This window comes from Sciurus carolinensis, chromosome 1 (genome assembly GCF_902686445.1).
Source record: "Sciurus carolinensis chromosome 1, mSciCar1.2, whole genome shotgun sequence".
NCBI lineage: Eukaryota > Metazoa > Chordata > Mammalia > Rodentia > Sciuridae > Sciurus > Sciurus carolinensis.
In genome coordinates, this window is record NC_062213.1 from 964,070 (window position 1) to 985,710 (window position 21,641).

At 60.8% G+C, this 21,641-nt stretch overlaps 3 protein-coding genes across 18 annotated transcripts in view; 1 reads left to right on the plus strand and 2 right to left on the minus strand.

Moving 5' to 3' along the window:
• Positions 1-6,413, plus strand: part of Bop1 (BOP1 ribosomal biogenesis factor) — a 24,744-nt gene extending 18,331 nt beyond the window's left edge. The window contains exons 4-16 of the mRNA XM_047544011.1: positions 3,550-3,704; positions 3,784-3,901; positions 3,981-4,082; positions 4,153-4,365; positions 4,459-4,620; positions 4,694-4,774; positions 4,845-4,914; positions 4,993-5,125; positions 5,208-5,388; positions 5,457-5,745; positions 5,829-5,913; positions 5,993-6,100; positions 6,180-6,413. Of these exons, the coding sequence (XP_047399967.1) occupies positions 3,550-3,704; positions 3,784-3,901; positions 3,981-4,082; positions 4,153-4,365; positions 4,459-4,620; positions 4,694-4,774; positions 4,845-4,914; positions 4,993-5,125; positions 5,208-5,388; positions 5,457-5,745; positions 5,829-5,913; positions 5,993-6,100; positions 6,180-6,333 (1,851 nt within the window). The 3' untranslated portion in view covers positions 6,334-6,413. The remainder of the gene's footprint in view (positions 1-3,549; positions 3,705-3,783; positions 3,902-3,980; positions 4,083-4,152; positions 4,366-4,458; positions 4,621-4,693; positions 4,775-4,844; positions 4,915-4,992; positions 5,126-5,207; positions 5,389-5,456; positions 5,746-5,828; positions 5,914-5,992; positions 6,101-6,179) is intronic.
• Scx (scleraxis bHLH transcription factor) lies at positions 94-2,109 on the minus strand. The gene is made up of 2 exons (XM_047544136.1): positions 1,358-2,109; positions 94-458 (listed from the first exon to the last, which is right to left on the minus strand). The coding sequence occupies exons 1-2, from the start codon at positions 1,916-1,918 to the stop codon at positions 420-422; spliced, it is 600 nt and encodes a 199-aa protein (XP_047400092.1). The 5' UTR covers positions 1,919-2,109; the 3' UTR covers positions 94-419.
• Positions 6,414-6,521: 108 nt separating the features above from the next.
• Mroh1 (maestro heat like repeat family member 1) overlaps positions 6,522-21,641 on the minus strand; it is a 91,279-nt gene continuing 76,159 nt past the window's right edge. For 11 of the 16 annotated variants that reach the window (XM_047543921.1, XM_047543906.1, XM_047543934.1 and 8 more), the window contains 12 exons: positions 15,260-15,414; positions 12,486-12,651; positions 11,842-12,035; positions 9,359-9,496; positions 8,963-9,077; positions 8,467-8,613; positions 8,090-8,287; positions 7,664-7,819; positions 7,463-7,597; positions 7,287-7,389; positions 7,143-7,208; positions 6,522-6,822 (listed from right to left, as the gene is read on the minus strand). In XM_047543921.1, coding sequence (XP_047399877.1) covers positions 6,737-6,822; positions 7,143-7,208; positions 7,287-7,389; positions 7,463-7,597; positions 7,664-7,819; positions 8,090-8,287; positions 8,467-8,613; positions 8,963-9,077; positions 9,359-9,496; positions 11,842-12,035; positions 12,486-12,651; positions 15,260-15,414 — 1,659 coding nt within the window. In that variant the 3' untranslated portion in view covers positions 6,522-6,736. Of the gene's footprint in view, positions 6,823-7,142; positions 7,209-7,286; positions 7,390-7,457; positions 7,598-7,663; positions 7,820-8,089; positions 8,288-8,466; positions 8,614-8,962; positions 9,078-9,358; positions 9,497-11,841; positions 12,036-12,485; positions 12,652-15,259; positions 15,415-21,641 lie in introns of those variants that run through there. The other 5 variants (XM_047543962.1, XM_047543943.1, XR_007107647.1 and 2 more) reach the window with 4 other exon arrangements.

Genomic DNA, 21,641 nt, shown 5'->3' on the forward strand with positions numbered 1-21,641 from the left:
GGCGGGGAAGGATGGCGCTCTGGGGGTGGGAGTGCAGGCTCGGCTGCGGGTGCGTGGTAAGTTCACAACCTTTCAGAGGATAGTCTGCCTCCATATTTGGAAGATACTGTTCCATTTTTTAATTATACAAAATTTCCACACTTTATATTATCACATCAGAGATGCAGGGTGCCAACACTCAGCCCAGGTAGGGAGCCAGCATGGAAAGTTCCAGTGGCCGGGCGGGTGCTGAGCTGCTCAAAGTCAGGCTGCTGCCTGTCGGTCCATCTGTCCGTTGGCCCTGCTCACAGCCAGGGGCGGGTCTGGCCTGGTGGGTGCTCTCTGGGTTCGTGCCCAGGTCAGGTCCAGGTGGGGTCTGTGCATCCCCCGCTGGCATCCACCTTCCCCATGCATCCGCCTCGGCTGCTTGGGCCCTCCTCCTAACTCCGAATTGCCGTTTTTCTGTCTCGGTCCTTGCTCTGCAGAGGGAAGGAGGGGCATCAGGGCCAGGGCAGAGGCCCAGCATCACCCAGTGCCAGCCCTGGCTTCTCTGGCTTCCTGCTGGGTGCTGTCTCAGATGGCCAGTGCTAAGGCACCCCCTTCCTGGCTCCCCCCCGTGCGTATTCTGCACAGCCGAAACTGTAAAATTAAATTTCCCAGATGTTCAGGCCCCAGGAGCTCGCGCGTGCTGTCTGGAGAGGAAATGGGGATTGGGAAAAGCCGTTGTATTTTCTCCCTGCTCACCCTGCTTTTCCGGTGCCACCAAGCTGGGCTGGAGCTGTAAATCAAGGCTGGCCAGCATCTCCCACAGCCTGGCCCTCACCCCCACACCCATGTCCCCTTTGGCCTCTCTGCCTTCTGCCTCCCACAGGCCAGGGGGAGGGGCAGCAGGTGCCCAGCGAGTCTTGGGGTGGTAGTGGGCTGCAGGGGTCGAGGAGCGGTGGCAGATGGACCCCAGGGGCTCCTTTCTGAGTGTCTCACTGCTACCCTTTTGCCTAAGGGCAGGGCTCATGGACACTTCCTTTCTCAACTTGCTCAGAAATCCTCAGCCTCTCCCAGGTTGGTGTCCAACCTGCTATCCCCCCAGGCTGCCTGCCCCCAGTGGCCCCTTCTAGTCATTCCTACCTCCTGGCCCTTACATTTGCAAGTCCTGGTGACCTACTCCAGCCAGAGCCAGTCTCCTAGGAAGAGGCCCCAAGAGAAAACAGACCTGCCTTCCCCAGGGCAGCTTCCATGTGTTGGTCCCTCCCTGGGGCCCAGCTTGGGTGGCAGATGTCCTATCTGCCCTGCTGGGGAGCGCTGCCCAGCCTTGCTCTCTCTGGGGCAGGTGGGTCTCGGAGGGGTGAGGTGGGCCCCTTGGCGCTGGGACCCTGCTCACCAACTTTCTCTGGTTGCTGAGGCAGAAGGTGCAGATCTGTTTGGGCTGCGCATTCTCGCCATCTCGGGCTGGCGGTGGAGGCGGCGGGGGTGGGGGGCTGCCGGTGCGTGCCGCATGGAAGAAGGTGGGTCCGGAGTGGCACGGCTGCCCATCGCCGCAGGCCTCGCCCACCAGCAGCACGTTGCCCAGGTGCGAGATGTAGCTGGAGGCCAGGCGCAGCGTCTCGATCTTGGAGAGCTTGCGGTCGGCTGGTTCGGTGGGGATGAGCGTGCGCAGCGCGGTGAAGGCCGTGTTCACGCTGTTGGTGCGGTCCCGCTCGCGCGCGTTCGCTGTGTGCCGCTGCCGAGGCTCGCGACCCGGCCGCCCCCCGGGTCCCGGCCCACCTCCCCCGGCCCGCCGGCCTGCAGCCCGCCGCCGGGCGCCCTGGAGGCCGCAGCGCGCTGCATGCACGCGGCAGGGCTTCTCGTCCGAGCCCGAGCTCTCGCTGCCGCGGTCCTCGTCCTCCGACAGCGGGCTCACCTCGGGGTACAGGTAGCGGCCCGGCGGTGCCGAGCGTAGCATGGCGAAGGACACGGGCCGGGGGCCGGCGTCAGCTCCGCCGTGCGCCGCTCATGCCGGCTCCTGCGGCGGCCACGGGCCTCGCGGGCAGCCGGCCGGGCGAGGCGCGGGTCTCGGCTGCGCCCCGCGGTGGCGGCTGCCGGGCGCCGCGCGCACACGTGCGTCCTGGCTAGAGCGGGGCCGCGAGTCGCGCCTTTATAGCGCCGGCCGGCCCCTCCCCCGCGCCGCCGCCTCCCAGCCCGTCCCAGCCCGTCCCTGCCGGCCCAGCCGAGCGAGGCTGGGCTGCCTAGCGGGGCCTCAAGCGTCTTTGCCTTCTCGTGGCCGCGCCTCCTGTGCCTTCGAGCATCTTTCTGGCTTCGGAGATGCAGGGGAAGTGGAAGCCCCAGGTGCTACTGGATCCCTGAGGACCTCGGTGCCCGCCCCTCCCTCTTGGCTTGTAGGGGGCCGGTGGGGGTGGGAGTATGTGAGACAACCCGTGAGCAAGCAGGCTTTTTCTCGACGTGCCCAAGTTTACCCAGATGCCCTGGGCATGCCCTGGCTCCCTTGTTCCTCCTGCTTGCACATGGCCTTCTGTGCCCAGCCGTGTGTCGGCCACAGGAGTGTAGCAGGGCAGCAGTCAGCCCCAGCAGCTGCTGCTGCCCACAAGATTTGTGCGTGGGGTGGCAGTCTTGTGTCCTGCACCTGTCTGCTCCAGGTCTGTGCTTTCTGCCAGAGCCCCCGATCTGTCCTAGGTCACTACTGCTCCCTCTTCCCCTGCTGTGTACTTCTTGAGCCTTCTCAACACCAGGGCCCACGTGGATAAAACCTAGGGCTCCACCCAGAGCACCGCCAGTTCTGGATGGCTGTGTAGACAGACGTGGAGGGTGCTGGAGACCTCTCCCCCCATGGGACCTCAGGACCCAAGGGCAGTGCTTGTCTGGCCTGCTGAGAGGGGCTGGGGAGCAGAGCCCAAGCGGTCTTGTGGTGCTGCAGAAGGGCCGTGGGCACCCAGCTGCACTAAGTCTTGTCTGGGCCCCTCCTTCCATGGCTACTGTTGCAGGAAGCGGCTGCCCGGGCAGCAGTCCTGGGTCTGGAGGAGCGAGGGTGGTAGCTGGCAGGGGCTGAAACCAGGAATGTGAGTCCAGGAATGTGGCTGCTCTGCCCACCGGAGGAGGGAGGGGCAGGGCCAGCAGGAGCTGGGAGGTCCCCAGGTACCTGTAGGGCAGAGCTCAGTGACTTCCATCACCCTGTGGAATGGGTAGGGAGGGGTCTTTCCCGATCTCTGTCTCTAGCTACCCACTTTGGCCTAAGGCCCCTGCCAGGGGAGGGAGCCCGTGGGCGATGAGGTCATCCCTGTCTGTGGCTGCCCAGAGCCTTGGCCAAGGAATCTGACGAGGGGGAGGCCAGGGCTGGCACCACTTCAGTGGAAAATGTGAAGGTGCGGCTCCAGGCCTCAGAGGCCTGGGGGGGCAGCAGTGCCGGCCGCTGTGCCACGTCAGACCCTAGGGCCAGGGAGAGGGCACATGTGTCGCCGGCCTCAGGTGCACGAGGCTGGTCCTCTGGTTCTTACTCTCTTCCCTCTCTGCACCCTTAGAGTGGCTTACAGGGAGGGAGGGCATGGTGGGACAGGTGCTGAGGTGGTGGCATGGCTACAGGACATCCGGAACACGGTGGGCAACGTGCCTCTGGAGTGGTACGAGGACTTCCCACACGTGGGCTACGACCTGGATGGCAGGCGCATCTACAAGCCCCTGCGGACCCGGGATGAACTGGACCAGTTTCTGGATAAGATGGACGATCCTAACTTCTGGTGAGTTGGCCTCTGGGCGGGGCCTGGGGGCCTGGGGGCCTGGGGGCAAGGACTTTGGCTCTAACTGGCTGTCCCCCAGGCGCACAGTGAAGGACAGGATGACGGGGCAGGACCTGCAGCTGACTGATGAGCAGGTGGCCCTGGTGCAGCGACTACAGCGGGGCCAGTTTGGGGATGTGAGCTTCGACCCTTATGAGGTAGGTTGGGACAGCTGGCCCTGGGGGTCTGGAGGTAGCTGGGCCCCTGCCTGGACACCACGCCTGTCTCTCTCCTTAGCCGGCTGTGGACTTCTTCAGCGGGGACGTCATGATCCACCCAGTGACCAACCGCCCTGAAGACAAACGCAGCTTCATCCCGTCCCTGGTGGAGAAGGAGAAGGTGGGAGCCCCCGCTTCCCCAGGCAGGGCAGGCCCTGTGCTGCCCGTCCTGACCCGAGGCTCCCTTGCAGGTGTCTCGCATGGTACATGCCATCAAGATGGGCTGGATCCAGCCTCACAGGCCCCGGGACCCCACCCCCAGATTTTACGACTTGTGGGTGCAGGAGGACCCCAACGCTGTGCTGGGGCGCCACAAGATGCATGTGCCTGCACCCAAGCTGGCCCTGCCTGGCCACGCCGAGTCATACAACCCCCCTCCCGAGTACCTGCCCAGCGAGGAGGAGGTGTGTCTGCGTGGGGGGCGGGGTCTGGGCTACCCTGACCCCAGCCCCGGGGGCTCCTTCCTCCCGGCTCACCCCACCTGCCTGTCTGCACAGCGCTTGGTGTGGGCACAGCAGGAGCCGGGAGAGAGGAAGCTCAATTTCCTGCCACGGAAGTTCCCAAGCCTGCGGGCTGTTCCTGCGTATGGGCGCTTTATCCAGGAGCGCTTTGAGCGCTGTCTTGATCTCTACCTGTGCCCACGGCAGCGCAAGATGAGGGTATGTGTGTGTGGGAGGGCATGCCTGGGGGCACTGGGCAGGGCCGGGGTGACCCAGGACTCTCCTGCCCCAGGTGAACGTGGATCCTGAAGACCTCATCCCCAAACTGCCTCGGCCCAGGGACCTGCAGCCCTTCCCCACGTGCCAGGCCCTGGTGAGTGGGGACTGGGGACGCGGCCAGCACCCCTGGCGTCCGTCTCCTCACTGCCGCTTCTCCTCTGCAGGTCTACAGGGGCCACGGTGACCTTGTCCGCTGCCTCAGTGTCTCCCCAGGGGGCCAGTGGCTGGTTTCAGGTGGGTCTGGGGGGGGGTCAGCCCTGTGCTGGGAGGCTGAGTTAGGGGAGCCGCCACTGAGGGCCTCTGTTCTTCTAGGCTCAGACGATGGCTCGCTGCGGCTCTGGGAGGTGGCCACTGCCCGCTGCGTGAGAGTGGTGCCCGTGGGTGGCGTGGTGAGGAGTGTTGCCTGGAACCCCAACCCCAGCGTCTGCCTGGTGGCCGCAGCCATGTGAGCAGGGGCCTGGGGGCCTGCAGGGGGAGCCCTTCGGGAGGGACACTGCTGAGGGGCTGCCTCTGACCCTGGCCCGCAGGGACGATGCAGTGCTGCTGCTGAACCCAGCCTTGGGGGACCGGCTGCTGGCGGGCAGCACAGACCAGCTGCTGAGCGCCTTTGCCCTGCCGGAGGAGCCTGCCCTGCAGCCTGCGCGCTGGGTGGAGGCCTTGGAGGAGGAGCGCCAGCGGGGCCTGCGGCTGCGCATCTGCCACGGAAAGGTGTGTGGGGGGAGGGCGGGGTGATGCCACTCTCCCCAGGCACCCGCCCAGCTCATGCTCTTCCACAGCCCGTGACACAGGTGACCTGGCACGGGCGTGGGGACTACCTGGCTGTGGTGCTGGCCACCCCAGGCCACACCCAGGTGCTGATTCACCAGCTGAGCCGGCGTCGCAGCCAGAGCCCCTTCCGCCGTAGCCATGGACAGGTGCAGTGCGTGGCTTTCCACCCCACCCGGCCCTTCCTGATCGTGGCTTCTCAGCGCAGCATCCGAGTCTACCACCTGTTGCGCCAGGAGCTCACCAAAAAACTGATGCCCAACTGCAAGTGGGTGTCCAGCCTGGCTGTGCACCCTGCAGGTGAGGGACGTGCCCCCTGCAGCTGAGGGTGGGGTGTGCACCGAGGGCACGCTGGGCATGCCTGCTGCTGCTCTGGCCCCCAGGGGACAACATCATCTGCGGCAGCTATGACAGCAAGCTGGCGTGGTTCGACCTGGACCTTTCCACCAAGCCCTACAGAGTGCTGAGGTGAGGTGAGCTGGAGTGGGTAGCTGGGGCCGCAGGGCCGCCTCTCGCCTGGACTGCCAGCAGTTCCGTCCTCCCCCAGGCACCACAGGAAGGCTCTGCGGGCTGTGGCCTTCCATCCCCGATACCCACTCTTTGCGTCGGGCTCGGACGACGGCAGCGTTATTATCTGCCACGGCATGGTGTACAAGTGAGTGCTGGCCCCTGCCCTGCTCCCCTCCGCCCTGGCTCTGGTGTCCAGCTGTGTCCTGAGTTCTTCTCTTCCACAGTGACCTGCTGCAGAACCCACTCCTGGTGCCAGTCAAGGTGCTGAAGGGGCATGTGCTGACCCGGGACCTGGGTGTGCTGGATGTGGCCTTCCACCCCACGCAGCCGTGGGTCTTCTCCTCAGGGGCTGATGGCACTGTCCGCCTCTTCACCTAGGCTGCCGCCCTGCTGCGGGGTGGGGGCTGACCTCCTTAATAGAGGCTTTCTTCCTGTGCCACTGCTGCTTCCTCCTTCCCCCTTCCCACCAGGACCAGCCTTCACCTCATTATTTTTCTAAAATGGGGGCAGGGGGTGACACCCTCCTGGCCTGTCTCAGAAGGAAGGGCCACACCACTGCACCCTGCCACCCCTTGAGGAGCAAATGGCTTTATTGGGAAACAGGTGGGGGCACACTGGCTGGTCCAGTCTGGCCCCAGCACCCTCCCTCCTTCCCCACCAGCAGGGCCGGATCCGGGTGCCGCCTGGCAGGCCTGCCCTCGCCCTGCCTGCCAGCAGAGGTCCTGGGAGGCCTTCCTCTGCAAGTGCAGGCGCAGGGTGCTGCTCCTCGGGTGCTGGCCCCTCAGGCAAACTTCACCAGGCGGCCCAGTGTCTCCGCAGACTTCTCCCGCACCCTGGGCGCTGGGTCCCGCAGCAGGAGCTGCAGTGCTGGGGACAGAGGGAGAGCAGGCTGTGTGCACGTCCGCGCCTGCTCTTGGGGCCGCCCACAGCCTTCCTAACAGAGCTCTGCTGGAAGGGCTTGGGAGCCAACGGAAAGATAGTTTTTCCTTTTTTAGTGTTTTTTAAGCTCTTTTGGAACAGTTAGGAAGTTTCCGTGAATTACTAGAGACGATGAGGTCACCAGTGACAGGGAAAAAAATCCTGAAATCCAGGAAAATCACTTAGTCCCTGCAGATGCCCACAGGGTCACCGGGGCCCAGCAGAGCTGGGCAGGTTGGGGTGGGGAACTCAGGCTGTGGGGCACACACCTGCAATAAGTTGGTCCAGGTCCACCTGTGGTTGTTGCTCAGGCTCTGCATGCAGCACCAGGAACCCTGCAGTAGGTGGGGTTAGGTGTGTGGCAAGGGTGGAGGTGGGCCCCCCCAGGGGCTGGGGCTGGGGCCAGCACTCACCTGTGAACATGGGGGCAGCAGCACGGACCTCTTCCAAGGTGCTCTTGAAGTAGAACAGGTTGGTGCTCACCAGGCGGCCCAGCAGGTCTGGGAAGTGATGCATCTGCAGAGGTGGGTCAGGCAGTAAGGGTGGCCAGCTCAGCCTGGGCAGGGCCTCCCCCTTGTGCCCACCTCACCAGGGTCTTGCAGGTGGAGTTGAGGAACTCCCCAAAGTGCAGGCTGCGTCCCTCCTGCAGGTGTTTGTGGATGGTGGCTGCCAGCTCCTCACAGTCCAGGTTGGGGATGCACATACACAGGGCAAACCTGCAGGCCTGCAGGCCACCGAGTGAGCCCTGAGCCCACTGAGGGTATCCCCCCACACACCACTGGCTACTCACACTGGCCACAGGGGCTTGAGGGTCCTGCAGGTGCAGCAGCAGGGGCACCAGCCCCCCCACGACCTGCTCCAGGAAGACTTCTTCGCAGTCCCCGTGGCAGGCCTTGTTAAGGTGCCCAAAGAGGCGGATGGATGCTTCCCGAAACTCCACCTTTTCCTGGCGGGGGTGTTGCCCTGTCACCTTACAATGCCTCTTCCCTCTGTCCTCCCTGTCCCATGCAGTGGGTGGACCTAGGAAGAGGACTGAGGCTGCCACCAAAAGACTACTGGGCAGGGGTGGGGGAGGGCAGGTCCAGCACAGCATCGTGCCTGTTGAGGTCTAAGTGGCGGGTGGAAGTACGGCTCATGGGACCCGTGGGGAAGCAGCAGGGACTGGCCAGGGGCCACGAGTCAGCTTCAGCTGATACCCCACCCCACCATGGCCTACGCTGTCGAAGAAGGGCCGGATGCGGATGGCTATGTGCAGCAGCACCAAGCGCAGGTCCCAGGGCTCCACCAGGTCCAGGAGTCGAGCAAGGCCCACCATGGCCTCCAGGGCTACCAGGCCATGCGGGTCATCCCCGTCGTCCAGCCCACTGATCATGGCCGTCAGGAGCTGGGGGCCATGGGCCCGCACCTGGGAGCCCTGCATTCAGTCTGTGCTCCGTTCACAACCCCTTGCAGCCACACCCCCTCCACAGCGACCATCGTGCACCTGCCACCACACCCATGGCTGCCCTGATCTCCAGGGCCTAGCCAAGCAAGCCCCCCCACACTTCCTCCCACCAGGACAGGGGTGGTAGGAGGCTGGCCTGCTGGACCTACCTTGTCAGGGGAGCCAGAGGCAATGTTGGCCAGGCCACGCAGCACCAGCCTCCGCACACCGGTACTTGAGTCCTTCTGCCGAGCTGCTAGGTTGTCCAGCAAGGACTCCAGGAGCATCAGGTCATTGACCACATTGCTGCTGAGTAGCTGGAGGCAGAGCCACAGTGACCCTCTGTTGCCTCCTACTAGAATACTGCAGCTGAGCAGGGGAGCCACGACAGGCTGGGGCCCTGCTCTCCCTCAGGTCTGCACAGGCACCCCCACCTCCACCCCTGGCCTTCCACTGCCAAAGGCCTGGCCAAAGTTTCAGCTCCCATGGCCATTAAGGGTTGTGGGAGCCCAGTCCACCAACCTGTAAGCTGGGCCTACCAAGGGTGTTGCCAGGAGGAGACTAAGTAAGCTCCACAGGGGCTGAGGAGGCAGCGCTGCCTGCAGGTTCCCATGCAGTGATGCACAGCAGCGTGCCATGACCACCCCACCTCCCTCCGGCTCCTACCTCAGCCAGGAAGGCAGTAGAGGTGACCCTCTGGATCTCATACACGCTGTTCTGTGTGCACACAAGCGTCTTCACCACAAGGGGGAGCCGGGGCCCTGCACACCTGGCCATGGCACTGGGGAAGGAGGTCCCCAGGGGTTTAAAGGCTAAAGCTGCCTGCCTGGAACTTGCAGGGTCTGTACAGCCACTCACATGTGGACCTAAGGGCACTACTACCTCCCACCCTGGGTGGCCTTGGCAGCCCTGCCCAAGCCCTGCAGTTTCTTCCTCAGACACCCCCTTCCAGAGGCATCGCCTTCTGGCTCATGGAGGCCCCCCCCCCCCCCCCCGCCCCCAGGTGTCTCCAGGGGTCCCAGGCTCTCAGATGGGCCCGGAAACAGAACCCGGCCTATGTACCTGGCCAGCTGGGTGACTCCCTCCTCGTGCCCTGCTGAGGTCCTGAGCAGCTCCCAGCCCCCTTCCAACTCCACACACTGCACCACATCCTGGCTACCACCTCGGAGCAGCAGGGCCTGGAGAGCATCCACTGCAGAGCTGTGGGGATGTGAGGCTCAGCTGCCTGGGTGGGCCCTACCTGGGGCCTGGAGGCTCCCAGGGAGCCAGGCGTGTGTGTGCCCTGCTGTAAGCACACACTTAGGAAGGAGCTTCCAGGGCCGCCTGGCCCCAGCCCTGCCAGTCCACCCTTTACGGAGCAGGCTGCTAGGACTGCAGGGAAGTCCTTGGGTGCCCAGCAGGACAGATACAGGGCCTGCGACAAAGATCCTCATTTCTTGGCCCGGGGGTGAGCTTCAGATTAGCCAGAGCCATGGCCTTATAAGGCAGAGCCACCGGGCCATGCCAGCCTTTCTGAATTCCTCAACCACAGCTGTTGCAGGAACATGCGTGACCCTGTCATGTCCAGCTTCCAACCTCTCCCAAACGCCTTTGTTGTGGTGTGCCAACCCGACACAGTCAGCCTGCCTGGACATTGCCAGGTGTCCAGGGCCACATGTCAAGCAGCCCCTTGATCTGGATCTGCATGCAGCCAGTTCTTACCCCTCAGAAGCTTTAGGTTCTCATGTCTGAGATGCTATGTCCACTCTGGGAGACTCCAGGGCCTTCCATGAGGGATGGCAGGCTGGGTCCCTACCCCTCTCCCAGGAGTTAAGCAAAGCCCAGGTGCAGGAGCAGAAAATGGCCCAGTGCTGGAGCAGGCTGGCTGAGAAGCATCCAGCTCTGTCAGTGCTGGGAGGGCACAGGCAGGGGCTGTGCCTGGTCCCTGGCTCTCCAATTTCTTGCAGACCTTAGACCCAAGGGCCAGTAGCAAACAGGAATTGAGACTGAGACTAGGATCCCCAAGGCATTGCTCAGATAAGCCCTCCCCAGTAGGCAGGGAGCACAACAGCATCCAACAGGTAGCTCTAGCATCTCCTGGTCCCCAGGAAGGAGCTTGCACCAAGGCCTGTGGCCTCACCCAGACCAGTTGTGGGCCACGTGGGAGCAAAGAGCAGGGTTTTAGGCTGAGGATCTGAAGGGCCACAGCTGGCTCCAGTTCCAGGAGTCCTGTCAGCTGGGTCCTGCAGATGTCAGGGCCCACGGCTCCTGGGATGCTCACAGGTAGATGGAGCTGACTCTGGCACACCAGGCCCCAGGGCTGTCTGGGCCAGCAGCTGCTCCTTTCCATTCAGTTTCCACTTGGTCTTCATGGAACCAAGCCAGCCCTGGCACTGGCACCTGCCGGAGCTTACAAGTGGGTCCTGAGACTGAGCAGCCCTGTGGCGGTGGGGGTGAGGCTATCCCTCCATGTGCCCCTGCCCTAGGTACACACCCAAACCTGGACACCTGGGTGGGGCAGAGCCAGGGCAGTCAGGGTGGGGGCATGGCAACCCAGGGCTCACTACTGTCCAGGCTCATGGTCCTGGGGCTCACATGGTACTGTCAGGGCTGCCTCCTGGAGTGTCTGCTCTCTCTGCTCAGGCTGTCAGCAACCATGAGGTCTCCCAATGCCAGCTCAGAAATGACCCCAAAGATCAGGACCGCAGGCAGGGGACAGATACCCATGCCACTAAATGTCAAGGACAGCTCAGCCCAGCGTGAATCCACCAGCTGGTTCCACCTCACCTGCCACTGTTCTGCCCTCAGATCCAGGGTCCACTCACTCCACAGAGACTACAAGATCCCAACCCCTGACAGCCAAGGGGGATGACTCCTGCCCTGCGGCATGGCCACACTCCAAGGCTGTTCTGCTGGACAGTTTCCTTCCATAGTGGGCTCCGGTCCATACCCAAAGACCCCCACAGCACCACTGAGAAAGAATAACATCCTGGTCCCACCTGAACCACCCACCCGGACTGTGGGTGGCTCCCTGCAGAGTCCTTGGCAGCCACCCACAGCCAGCACTGCTGCATGGACTTGGACCTGTCCCCACCCAACATCAACCCCTGTCCTGTCTGCACAGGTAAGAAGAGACCTTCCTTCCCAGCACAAGTGTCTGTGGACACGATGACCGCCCCCAACCCTGCACCAGTGGGAGGTGCTGGCTCCCTGGGAACAAACTCTCCTGGGGTTTGACCACATTTTAAGCAGTAAAGCAGCTGTGGGAATTCCTTCCTCCTCCTAAAGAACCAAGAACAGGTGATCTGAGGCCCCCTCCCCAGGAAGGCCACCCCGCCTCCTGCCCCAGAGGCCTAGCTGCACAGGCTGTCCAGTGGCCAAATGTCAAGGACAGCTCAGCCCAGCCTGAATTCACCAGCTGGTTCCACCTCACCTGCCACTGTTCTGCCCTCAGATCAGTGCAGACACCTCAACAGGGCCAGAGACCAGGTGCCCTACCCTCCCTGCCTCCAAAACACCACGCAAGCCTGTGCGTCCTAAGTCAGACGGCGATGAAGACCAGTTACCTGCAGGGCTCCAGGGCCCGGGCCAGGGCTGTGCCGGCACCCCTCCTCTCCTTAGCTTGCAGGTTCCTGGGCAGCTGGACTCCCACAGTGCAGCTGATGCGCAGCAGCAGTGCCACAAACAGCTGGGGGTACAGTTCCTGCACCGCAGTCCCCGAGGCGGGGGCAGACACCACCTCGTACAGCGCACAGGTGGCCTGGGGAGAAGCCCCACGGGGTCACACCTGCCTCGGCCACATGACCTCGGCACCCTGCACTCCAGGGCCCACACAAGCCTATGCCCCTTGGCATGCAGCCCATGTGCAGGGAGGTACATGGAGGTCTCAGGTTCCCAGAGGAAGGCCTGTGCAGCTAGGCCTCTGGGGCAGGAGGCGGGGTGGCCTTCCTGGGGAGGGGCCTCAGATCACCAGTTCTTGGTTCTTTAGGAGGAGGAAGGAATTCCCACAGCTGCTTTACTGCTTAAAATGTGGTCAGGCTGGGCTTATTTTTTTCCACAGGATAAAACGTGAAACGGGCTCCCTTGGGGGCCAGCACCTGCCAGGTTTTATGAGCCTGGGCCCCCATGCAGCTGCCAGGTGCCTTCAGGGCGCCCAGGCCTCCCTGTGGGGGTGGGGAGAATGCCTGGTGCCCCTGGAGCTCCCACTCACCACAAGGGGCAGCAGTGTGGCCACCCGGTGAGGAGTGCTGCCCAGCAGAAAGGCCCGGCTCTCCTTGAACGGGACGTCCCTGCTCATCTTCTCCAGGAGCTGCCCCAGGACCTGTGTGGTCAGGTTGGGCTCCACGGCCAGTGCCCGCCACAGGGCACAGGTGTGACTAGAGAGGTGGGAGGGGGGTCACTGTGAGCTGCTGCTGCCACAGCACCACAGGGACTGGCACCCTGGCTGGGCATCTGCCCACTGCTGCCGTGGTGCTGAAGCCCCCAGCTCCCCCACACTCAGACAAAACAGCCTCAGCTCCAGCATCCTGACCTGAGGTAGGAACTCACCCTTCCTCTGACCCCAGGGCTCTACCGACAGTGCAGTGAAAGACTGGGAGAAGCTCCAGGGTTGCACACGGGCCTGAGGCAGGAGAGTGGAGGGGTTGCTGGGGAGCGGCCAGAAACACACCAGGCCTCTCAAGGAGGCAGAGTCCAGGAGCAGCTCAAGATCACAGTAGACCAGGACACAGGAGAGCACTTGGATGCCACAGGCAGCAGAAAGAGGCCCACACAGTCACTGATGTAGTGCTCAGACTCATGGGAAGCAGCTAGGTTTGTTACCACAATTCGGGACAAAGTTCAAAATGCCTAACGGGAACTGGAAACTAAAAATACAGTAAAGTTGAAAGAAGACCAAAGAATCAGCCTGGGAGGCTGAGGCAGGAGGATGGCAAATTTGAGGCCAGCCTCAGGAACTCAGTAAGACCCTGTCTCAAAATAAAAAATAAAAAGGGCTGGGGATGGGAGCTCAGTGGTAGAGCACCCCTAGGTTCAAACCCCGATATCAAAAAATAAATAAATACAAGTAAAATCATCTGTAGAAATAATATTCAGGAAGGAAAGCCAAAGACACCTTCAAATGAGCAAAAGTGAGAACTGGTCACTAAAGAACCCTTGCGAAAGAGACTCTGGAAGTTGTACCCAAGGTAAAGGCAAGTGGTGGCGATCCCAGACACAAGGAGCAGCAGAGCCCTGCGCAGTGCGTGCCCCGCCCACAGCAGAGGCCCTGCCCTGGGTGGCTCAGCCCAGAGCAGCCAGGCCCACCAGGACCAGGGAAGGGGGGCGGGGGGGGGGGTGTCCTGCAGGGCTGCACAGGGTGGGCCAGCCAGGAGGTGCCAGGGTGTGGGGGAGGCTCAAAGGCCCGCGCCCTCACAGGCACTGAAACTCGAATCTCCTCTCTCACATGTCAGGAAATATTCTTTTGATCTTTCCCCAACCTTTACAAATGGGAAGCCACTCCTGGCACACGGTGCATACACAGCTGCTGGCCACCCACAGCCACCCCACTCAGTGTGCCTGTGCTCCGCAGAAGACCCGCGGATGTTAGAGCATTGTCCCTAGAAGCCCTGCACTGCAAACAACCCAAGATGTCCACCACCTGGAATCAGGAAAGTGAACTACAGAAGACAGCGTCGTGAAGAACAAGCCACCCTGCCGCGTCTCCCAGCAGCACACAGCCAAGAAGCCAGAGCAATGTCCCGTCCACTTCCACAAGGCTCAGGCTTGGGCAATCAGTCACCAGGAGGCTGTGGCTGACGGTGCCCAGGGGCTGGGAGCTGGATGCTGTCTCTGCCAGAGAGTGGTGCGAATGTCTGCAGGCACGGAAGTCACTGGGGGCACCGGGACACGCGCCCTCTTCACCCATTCACGCCCCCACAGGAAGTGAGATGGGAAATGCAAAAAGAGCAAGCCAAGCAGTAAATATGTGACCAAATTTAACTGAATGAAGACAGCACAAGAGAGTGACTTGGGAGGCTGAGGCAGGAGGATCACAACTTGGAGGGCGACAAGAGCCTGTCTCACAATAAAAATGAAAAGAGTCAGGGGACGGAGCCGGTGGTCGAGTGCCTGCCTGTGCTCGATCCCCAGCACCACACAGAAGCAGCACACAGCTGTCCAGGGAGCACTGCGCCCAAAGGCACGACGGGGGGCAAGGCCTGACCAAAGGTCAAGAGAAGTGGAGAGGTGACCAAAGCCTGTGATCCCAGGCCGGGGGCGGTGGCTGGCAGCAGTGGGGGCGGAACGCAGCTCCCGGCTGCCGAGAGGGCACATGTCCCACACACCTGAAGGTGCCAGGCGGACATGGGTATCAAACACTCTTCAGCACAAAACTGTCCCCATTGGAACCGCAGCACCAGGGGACGAGCTGCGAACAGGTGCATACCCCCGCCGGGGCACTGGCCCCATGGAGGGTCTTGGCCCTCAGGCCGTGTCCAATGCTGGGGGTGTGCCTAGGAGGGCTCAGGGTACCTGTGGTCAGGAGCTGGGAGGTGAGTTTCGGGGGTCACATTGAGGCGCCGTGAGGACGTGGTCCCTCAAGCTTCCAGAGGGGGACCCATAGTGGGCATGGCCCTGGGAGTCTGTGCACAGAGGACGAGCCCAGGGAAAGCTGGGTGGAGAGGAGTGGGGAGCAGCCTCCACACCCACTGGCAGGCAGAGCCAGCACTGTGGCCCCGGGGGGAGCTGCGTGCAGCCCTGGGCAGTCAGGTGAGCCTGGAAGGGCCGCAGCAGGATCCTGAGGCCCTTGAGAGGGACAGTCTCACAGCGCCTGAGGGGCAGGCCTGTCTCTACAGGCCTCCTGTCCCCAAGGCCCAGGCCTGAGGTCCCATACAGAAAAGCTGGGCGCACAGGCAGGCGGAGGGCTGGAGAGCAAGCACCGTGCACACAGGAGGCACTGCCAAGGGCGGACAAGGCGCCACCTAACAGGCTCGTGGGCGCTGGTACCTGTCAAAGGGCAGGGGGCTGCCCAGCAGGCTGGACACCACGGCTGCACAGTGCTGGGACGCCAGCAGGTACACACTGTGCTGGGCAGCCAGCAGGACGTGCTCTTCCTGGGTCTCCTGCAGCTTGGAGCGCAGCACACTCACGATCTCTGGCACCTGCAGGGGGGTTGGGACGGGAAGGAGATGTGGAGATCAGGCCACAGACCAGGACAGACGAGGGTCCAGGTCACATGGACAGCCTGACTGTGGGGCAGTCCCTGGAGACCGGAGCTCCCAGCTGCTGGCAGAGGTCCAGGCCCCTCTCCTGTGGGTACCAGCAGGTAAGAGCTGGATTCCACGTGGACCATGACTACGGGGCAGGGCTGTGGCTCAGGGGCAGCTCTCGCCTGATGAGGTCTGGGCTCCACCCCAGCACCAGGAAGGGGCAGGAGGAAGGGAAAGGGAAGAGAACCACCAGTGCCTGTGGGAGCCACGAGGGCAGGTGTGGGCCAGGAGCTGCTGTGGAGCCTGAGGGGCAGGGGACAGTGGGGTCGAGCATGGGCCAGCAGACTCTTGCTCCTCTCAAGCCGACAGCATGCCTGCGGCCCAGCCTTTGACTGCTGGAGGCAGAAACTGCAGACTGTGACTGCTCCCCACGGGGAGGCAGGCTGGGAGCAGGGAAGACGGAGCGGATGTGGGCAACGTGGCCAGAGCCTGGCTCCCCAAGTCCAGCAGCCCCGAGCACGGCCTCGTCCTGGTGGATCCCCAGCCCTAGGGGTGCTGGCTGGAGAGCCTCTTCTCTGGCCTCAGCCATGGCGGTGCCCCCAAGGCTGAACCCCTGGAAAGCACAAAGTGGGCAGCTGACACACTGAGTGGCCTGCACAGTCGGAGAGAGAAGAAAGGCCTGCCCTGGTCAACGAGGACCTTCAGCAGGCCCCGCCCACTCCGAGGCACAGAAGGCCCAGTCGCTGCCCTGACCAGTTCAAGTGGCGGCTCCCTGCTGTCAGCAGCTCCCTCTGCATCTGCACTCACTGCTGGGCCTTCACTGGCTGTGGACTCTGGCTGGCCCATGGGTCCACCTGGCACAGCACGTCATTTCCTGACCATGCCTCCCGCACACTGGGCATGCACTCTGCCACTGGGCACACCCAGCCCCCTGGAGGTGGCACTGGGCTTCCAGCGGAGCTTTTCCACACGGGACTAGGCCCTGAGGGCTGAGGCAGACTGATGTCGGCAGGCAGCACACCTGGCGTGGACATGGCTGTGGACGGCTGGTCTCCTCGCTCACTGCCCCGTCACAACCCCAGGGCTGCCTCGCATGCCCAGGTCCTGCACAGATCCTGCCTCCCCAGGGGAGGCTGCACCCCAACCTCCCGGGCCCTCACCAGCCCTGTCAGGCCCTGGGCAGAGGTGCCTCCCCTCACCGTGCGTCCCGCGGAGCACATGCACCCTTCCTGTCCACCCAGACTTAGCCGCCTGTTCACAGAGCTTCGTGGAGACCAGTCCAAGAGCCACGTGACGGCCGTGTGCTTCTGCACATCCATGAAGCCACTTGAGAACACTGCACACCCCAGATGAGTCCTGGCCCCTGCCTAGCCCCCGAAGCCTCTGGCCTGTCTTCCACCTCTGGGGTCTGCCTGCTGGGGACTGCGCAGTGTGTGGCTGGTGTCTGGCTCCTCTCGCTCGGTGCTGCTCCCAAGGCCAGCTACTCCATCTGCTCACTAACGTGGACAGCTGAGGCTGCTGGGTGAACACGTTTTAGACTGAGCTCACCCTCAGTTCTCCTAGGTGTGTGTAACTGGGAGTGGGTCATGGATGAGCTTTGCGTCTTTCTTCTTTCTTTTTTTCACTTTTTGAGTACTGGGGATTGAACTCAGGCTGCTTTACCACTAAGCTGCATCTCAGTCCTTTTTAAAAATCTTCTTCTTTTGAGACAAGGCCTCCCTAAGTTGCTGAGGCTGGCCTGGAACTTGCAATCCTCCTGCCTCAGCCTCCTGAGTCACTGGATCACAGGCAAGGCCACCACGCCTGGCCATCGGTGTCCGACTTTCTGAGTGCCTACCAGGCGTCCACACAGCTGCCGCTCTCCTCCCCGGTGGTCTGCTTTAATGGGGCCTTTGCTTTTCTCAGGGTCCCTGGGCTCCCAGAGTGCATCCCCTCAGCCCACGGAGGCCCTCTCCCGCCTGCAGCACAGCGAGCTGGCACCTCCTGCCTTCCCAGCCCTGCTACACACTCCCTCTGTTCACGGTCATCTGTTTGTTGGTTGGTTGGTTGGTTGGTTGGTTGGGTTTCCAGAGATGGAACCCAGGGTGCTTCACCAGCGAGCCACCTTCCCAGTCCTTTTTATCTATTATTTTGAGACAGGGTCTCACTAAGTTGCTGAGGGCCTCACGAAATTGCTGAGGCTGGCCTGGAACTTGCGATCCTCCTGCCTCAGCCTCCTGAGTTGCTGGAATCACAGGTGTGGCCACCATGCCCAGCTACAATCATCTGTTTCTAAGAGGTCCCCCTGCTGGGGTCTCTCAGGGAAGGGAAGAAAGTTCAGAGGTTCATCCTAGCACTAGTGGACCCCCGATACAGAAGCCAAGTTGTAGGGGCGACACAGGGCATGAGGCTCATTCGTGTTCAGGCTCTGAGGCTGGTGTCAACAGCACCACTCCTGTGGGCCACCATGACCAACTGGCTCGGCAGGTCAGGTCCATGGAGGGAACCTATCTTTGTCAAGAGCACAGGGACACAGGGCTCAACAAGCTCCTAGAAGAAACAGAGGGTGAAAGCTTCAGGACAGTGGACATGGCAACCAAACAAAACCGGTGGACTGGATGGCATCCACCTGAGAACTTCCTGCCTCAAAAGAAGTCAGCAATGCAATGGCGAGCTACAGAATGGACCTGACGAGGGGTTGCTACCTGAGCAGTATGAACCGCAGCAAGAGAAACAAGGACAGCCAATCGGAAAACACGCAAAGGACTTAAACAGACATTTCTCCAAAGATGAGACATGAATGGCCAAAAAGCCACGAAAAGACACTCGGCCTCAGGACCATGAGGAGTGCACATTAAAACACCATGAACATGCCGCACACCCGCGGGGCCACCGTCAAAAAGGCCAAGTAGAGGCTGAGGAGCCCTGGCAAGCACCGGTGAGCACCTTCGGAAGGTCCGCACACAGCAGCCCTGGGCACTGCCGGTGGGGACGTGAACAGGAGAGCCAGGCCGAAAGCTGCAGGGAAGCGCCTCAGGAAGCCACAGGCTGCCACGAACCCCAGGAACCCCACTTCTGAGAACCCCAGGAGAGCTGAGGGCAGGGCCTGAAGGGGCTGGTGCAGCAGGTTCACCACCCCTCCTTCAGACACCCCAGGCAGAAGCAGCAGGGCCTGAGGCTGGGCGACGATGAGCCGAGCGTGGCACAGGCAGCGCTGCACCAACCACAGGCCCGGCCTCCACCTCCAGCGGCCCTTCCCTCTGCAGACCATCACCAGGCAGACCTCCAAGCCACGGCTGCACCTCCACCCTCCTGAACCTGCACCTGCAAAATGAACCACGCCTGCGTCCCTGTCCCGCTGCCCTTCTCCCTCCCAAGCCTCACGCAGCACCTCCACACCCGTAGCCTCTTATGTTGGCCACTCTATGGCACCTGAACACTGTCCCTCTCCAGAGCCTGTACCACAGGGAACTCTCTGGGCAAGACGCCCATTCCACTCAATACCCTCTCTTCTTTACTGGCCAGTTCCTGCCCATCCCTCCAGGACATACAGCTAGTAACAGGCCGTATCCAGAATACACACAGCACTCCTGCAAATAAAGCACGGACAACTCAAAGAAAATGGGCAAAGGCTGGTGTCTTCACAAAAGAGTGTCCAAGTAGCTGGCAATCTGCCAGCGTTCAACTTCCGAGGACTAGAGAAAAGCAAATTAAACCCTAACGTGAAGCATCACACATTCACTGGAGAAAGGAAGTCAGTCCTGGCAAGACTGGCCACGAGCCTTGGACCCTGAGGCCCGCATTCTCCAAGTAGCCCCTGACCAGGAGTGCCACCACGCTCCAGGTGTGCCCCAACTGAGATGCACCTTCAGGTCCGGGGTCCTGGCGGCTCTTCCTGATGGTGCCAGCTGGAAACTGCCCAAGTGCTCAGAGGTGGCAGTCGAAAACACCGTGAGCAGTGCAGGAAATGACATGGGGACCTCACCTGAATGCTACCCCAGAACTCCCAAACCAGGCTGTGCTGGCAGTGCCGGGGGACAGGGTGTCATGGGAGGCACTGGCTGGGGACAGGGTGAAAGGCCTGGAGCTGGCAGGTGGCCCTGCTCAAGGAAGCCTGCCTGAGCCCAGTACCTCTGCTGGATGCAAGCTTCAGTGCAGAGCCTCAAGATCCCTCCCGCAAGGAGGCTGAGCCTGTCCCCGCAGCTCCAGAACTTTTAGGCACCTGCTCCACAGCCCCCAGGAGCCCAGCAGCCCCAGATGTCCAGAGTGCCAGGGACACGTTTCAGCGTTGATTCACACTTGGTGCCTCAAGGTTGTTTCCAATGTGTCTGGAAACCACTCCGGAGATGTCATGCAAGAGAAGACAGGTGCGGGGTGTGAGGCTGAGCTCACAGACACAGAGGTGAACCGGCTGTGTGGGGAAGTGGCGGGGACTATTTCCACCATGCTGCTTGACAAGGTCTGAGCATGGGGACGGGCTTGGCGAGGCCACCATTCCAGGAAACTGCCGCCATCATCTCTCCTAGGAGTTGGGTGACTTCTTGTAAATATCATAGTTATAACTATGCAACTGCAAATCACAGTCCCTGGATGGTTGTGATAAGAATTTAACCTCAATGAGTGTGCGGAGCTTGGGGAAGGATGAGGAATGCTTTAAAAATATGCACCAATATCACACATAAGTCTGAAGGTACCGAGTGTGAGGCGTTCTTCAGAAAACTACAGTTACAGGAATCGCTTGCTCCTATGCTGACCACACCTGCCCCTGACAAAACAGGAGCCTTCTTGTCCCCACAGTGCAAGGACCGCCCTACTTAGCTTACAGGATTGGGGGACATGTGTGGAATCCACCTAGAGGGAAACAAGCAAACAAGGATAGGGACCCACCTCCCACAGATTCACCTCTTCCCTAAACAGGAGTGCACAATGAAAATGGTGAATGAATAATTAATATTAATGGTAAATAGACAAATGTCCAATATTTGTCCTTCCTTCAAGGGCTTGGATGTCAAGGGCCACCCTGGAAATGTAGGACTAAAGAACAAAGAAACAGCATAGGCAAACAACTAGAAAAATATTATCTTGAGATCAAATGCCCTCATTGCATGTTAACTGGTTATGAGTAGTTTATGCTGGTTGAGGCCTCACATGTGTACTACAATAGGAAGAGGACAAATCAATAACATGAAGAAAATTAGGATAAAAATTAAGTACTCACACTGATTGTTTGACAGTAAATAACCTGACTTAGTTTTAACTGAGCTTCTTTAGGTAACAGAGTAGACCTTTAAGGTTAAATTGAAAACATAATCATATGAGCTAAAGATTAAGTGCATGTTTTGCTTAGCAGTTCAGTAAAATTAGCTTAAAATAGAGTCACTATGCTGACAAAGGCCAGTAGGATGAAAAGAGGAAAAAATCTTTCACTGTAATTTGCTTATGTGAGTAACTTAAGTGAATATAGAAAGTTGGCCTTAATGTACCCACTCCATGTTAGACACCCGCTGGAGAGTGTGGTTAATGACAAATCTTGTGGTGATTTCTCTACAACTTGTATCGTGTTTAATCCTGCTTTACTTAATACTATAAAAGAAGAGCTAAAATAAATCTGAGCAGCACTTGCTTCAAGTTGCTACAGTGGTTCAAGTTGTTCCTCTGCGCCGACTCCACCCGTCCTTTGGGGAACGCGCGAGTTGCTGGGGCTGCTCCTGGCAGGGAAGGTGATGGGGAAGAGCAGCACCTCTCTACGCAGGACCCTGGGGTCCTATGGGGGTAGCCTCCTGGGACCCTGGGTGACTCTCTGCACCTATATCCTTGCCAGCAATGGGTGCAGGGAGCTGAGCCAGTGCTGGTGGCAAGTTCGTAATAAGCATTAGTGCTTACGGACTTTTGTTTTTAAGGCAGGGTCTCTCTGTGGTGCCCTGGGCTCAAGCATCCTCCTGCCTCAGCCTCCCTGAGTAGCAGGGATGACAGGAGTGCTACCCACCCAGCTTGCAGTTTTCCTTTCGAATTTCTATCCTTAATTTTTTTGTAGCAGATTTGCTTTCGTCAAATTCTAACCTCCTTCAGATACAAGAACAATATTTGTTGGTAACAGACCTGCAGTGAAAGGGCGCAGAGGTATGAGGATACAACAGGGGGCACAGAAGGCAGCAGGAGATTCCAAGTGCCCGGCCCCACCCAACCCCGCCTGCGCCCCG